The 2,914-nt window shown below is 35.6% G+C and overlaps 1 protein-coding gene across 2 annotated transcripts; it reads left to right on the top strand.

Annotated features, from left to right (window-relative positions):
• Positions 1-454: 454 nt before the first annotated feature.
• LOC110377409 (uncharacterized) lies at positions 455-2,564 on the top strand. Of its 2 annotated transcripts, none has more exons than XM_021336301.3 (4): positions 455-592; positions 1,519-1,568; positions 1,673-1,786; positions 2,320-2,564. In XM_021336301.3, exons 1-4 carry the CDS (start codon positions 579-581, stop codon positions 2,451-2,453), a joined length of 312 nt encoding a protein of 103 aa, XP_021191976.1. In that variant the 5' UTR covers positions 455-578; the 3' UTR covers positions 2,454-2,564. The 2 variants fall into 2 exon arrangements, with proteins under 2 accessions (XP_021191976.1, XP_021191983.3); XM_021336308.3 differs by having other exon boundaries at positions 2,307-2,564.
• The last annotated feature ends 350 nt before the right edge of the window (positions 2,565-2,914 follow it).

Here is a 2,914-nt window from a genome sequence, read left to right as displayed (position 1 = left end):
ATTCAATTACCATATCAATTTCCTCTGTTTACTATCTGCTTCCTGCGGCTTCACTTGTATTTTGATCTTTTCCCGTTGTATCTTTCAAATCCGTACAGACATTTTTGTGTAAATGCGCAAATAAATTGATATTATTTGTATACACTGTAGGAGCCCTAACGGGACTTTATAAATAAAACTTGACGACTGTATAACATAGGTTTTAATGCCGTTAAATGTACAATCACACATAGAAAACAAGTAAGTGCTCGGGGTCAAGCGCGTCGCAGAGAGAAGTGAAGGGAGCAGCACTCGCTTCGGTCGCCATCGCTGTTGCTCGATGAGGTGCGCCGACATACACAATTTTTCAAAACAAACAGCCTGATGATCATGATGTAAAAATTCTCCTAAAGCAAACCTTTATCCGACATTCATTGACCTCTTTTCATATTTAGACTTTTCTTTGTCTTTGACCCTTCGAACTCCAATTTGACAATTAAAGTCACTCATTTTGTAATTGTAATTTTCGTATTTACATTTTTATTTTTATTAATCTTATTTTCTGTTGACTTAACAAATATAAGTACCAATTTGAAGCAATGATGAAATTCAGGTGTGTTTTCTTGACTGTTTTTTTCAATGAAATAATATATTGAAGCTATTTAACTGTATTAACGAGTTTGTCTCCCTATTCATTGGGAAGCAAGTACTATTCAGGTAGTCTAATTAAGTGATTCTAGCTTGCAATCAATTATTTCCGAGAAGTAATGTACAGCGTGCAATAGCGCTCATTTATTAGACGCCTGGTTCATCAAAGAGAGAACTCATGCATTGATTACCAAAGTTATTTACTTGTGGAAAACAGGTGCAAAGGCTTTGTCTCTCCCGTTGTTTCAATTGGTTTTGACCAAAAAACTTAGATTTTTTTCTAAATCATAGCTACCACAAGGTTCATAAACTTCAGGCTACTAGGACGTTTGTTCTCACAATACACTGCTATTCAATACGAAGCGTATCTTCCATACCTATTGTAGAAGCAACTTTGGTACAGAATAATAAACATAGGTAATGTTCTCCATGAACATAGTTGTGGAGACACTAGTTATCATTATTATGTTGAATTTCAGCAATTGGTCTCACTATTTTGAATACGCGTTGTAAGAATTTTAAAACTGGACCCCGTTCGTAATTTATAATCGTTTTGATAATATTGTTTAAATTCATACCATATTCATATCCAGTGTTTTACTTGAAGAGATTGACGAACTCAACGGCAAAGACCTTTTTTTAGTGTTGTTTGCTATTGTGGTTTTTCAGAATTTTCCTTCGTTTCACAAATTGGTCATAAGCTTATAATTAACGGGGCTGTTAAACAAAGCGCTAACATTCACTCGGCAGACTTGAAGCGGCCATTGCTAGACGTAGCCTCCTTAATTATACTCTTGCTCATAATTGGCGCTTTATCTATAAATGCCAGACCTCGGCATTAAATAAAGTAGTTATTGTAGTAAATTATAATCACAACATTTTCTATTTCAGCTCATTGCTAATTACAACACTAATGCTCGGACTATTTATGCTTTCATCTGGTGAGTTTCTTAGTCTTTATAGTTCCTTGTTATTGCCTCAATGTCCCATTTGAACAATAATAGGGGACAATAGGAGTGGGCTAATAATTTCCTTGATATTACAGGCTTGGTTTGCTTGCTCCGAGGTTTGGAATTGTACCAAAAGGAGGAGGCGCATAATGCAATACTGCGGTTTGTGTTCGGCTGTGTGTTCCTTGTGTTCGGACCTGTTGTTATAGGTTGGTATTCCGTTTCTTATACGTATGTGTAGTAGGTAAGGCCGCTGTTCATCGACACACACAACTGTATAGTCGAAAATTAAACATGAAATTTAATAGAAAACAGTTATTACAAGAAAACTGAGGTTCATCCTGTCGGTGAGCATAGGCCTGAATAGAGATAAACAAATAGAAAAAGTTAAACAAATGAAAACCGATATGGGATGAATCAGGTTTTTTTAGCTTTTTATTTTTGTGAGCTTTATTTGGATTTTTGTATTACAATAGAATTTGGCACAAAGTGATCAAATGTGAATTGGAATAAAAATTGGAAATACAGGATTGTATTGAGATTAAAATTATCAACCGCCATTGATTTGGTAAAAAAAATATGCTAATTTTTCACTATTTTTTCAAGTTTTCTTTATACTGAATTGTGGTTATGTGCATGTACCACGGCCGGGGCAAGTCTTTCGAACAATCCCGCCGAATTATAGGTCTTCAAATGATATGTTAAATACTTGTTGTTACTGACATACAGCCTCGTTGCCCAGCTGTGGAGCAAAGTCTGCGGCGCTCAAGGTCTTCGTGCAAACGTGACAAGAGGTCCAGGAAGAGACCAGGGCCTCGCTTGAGTCAGCGATCACAGAACGCCCCCCCTCCAAGATTGAGAAGGCGTCGAGTTTAGTGTTGAACATACATACCATGTATTATTGGGATTGGTGAACTTTTTGCCAAGGAGTAGCTTTTCTTTGGCAAAATGTACCACTGATGATGAATAAATTATTGCTATTTATTATGGAATTTGTTTGAGATACAATTTAGGTTGGTTTTCCCATTCATTAACTCCATAGGCGTTCCGGTAATAATACAATTTGGGTGGTATATAAAATTTTTACAGTATTTGTTATTTTTGTATCCTAACGCCGTTAACGTTTTCTGCTTCATGAAAAGGCCACGATGAATCAAATTACTGACTACAAATCATCCATACACCTATCTACATGTCATCCATAAATAATTGATTAGTCAGTAAATGGAAATCCATTCATTTGCAAAACACTAATAAATAAACGAAATGGTTTCCAAAATCATGGATACTAAATCAAGGGAATCAAAGATATCTAATCGACCGTCAATTATATTGTT

The sequence above is a fragment of the Helicoverpa armigera genome, chromosome 2 (genome assembly GCF_030705265.1).
Source record: "Helicoverpa armigera isolate CAAS_96S chromosome 2, ASM3070526v1, whole genome shotgun sequence".
Taxonomy (NCBI): Eukaryota; Metazoa; Arthropoda; class Insecta; order Lepidoptera; family Noctuidae; genus Helicoverpa; species Helicoverpa armigera.
The sequence above is the reverse complement of the archived record's forward strand: the minus strand, read 5'-3'. Positions and strand labels throughout refer to the sequence as shown.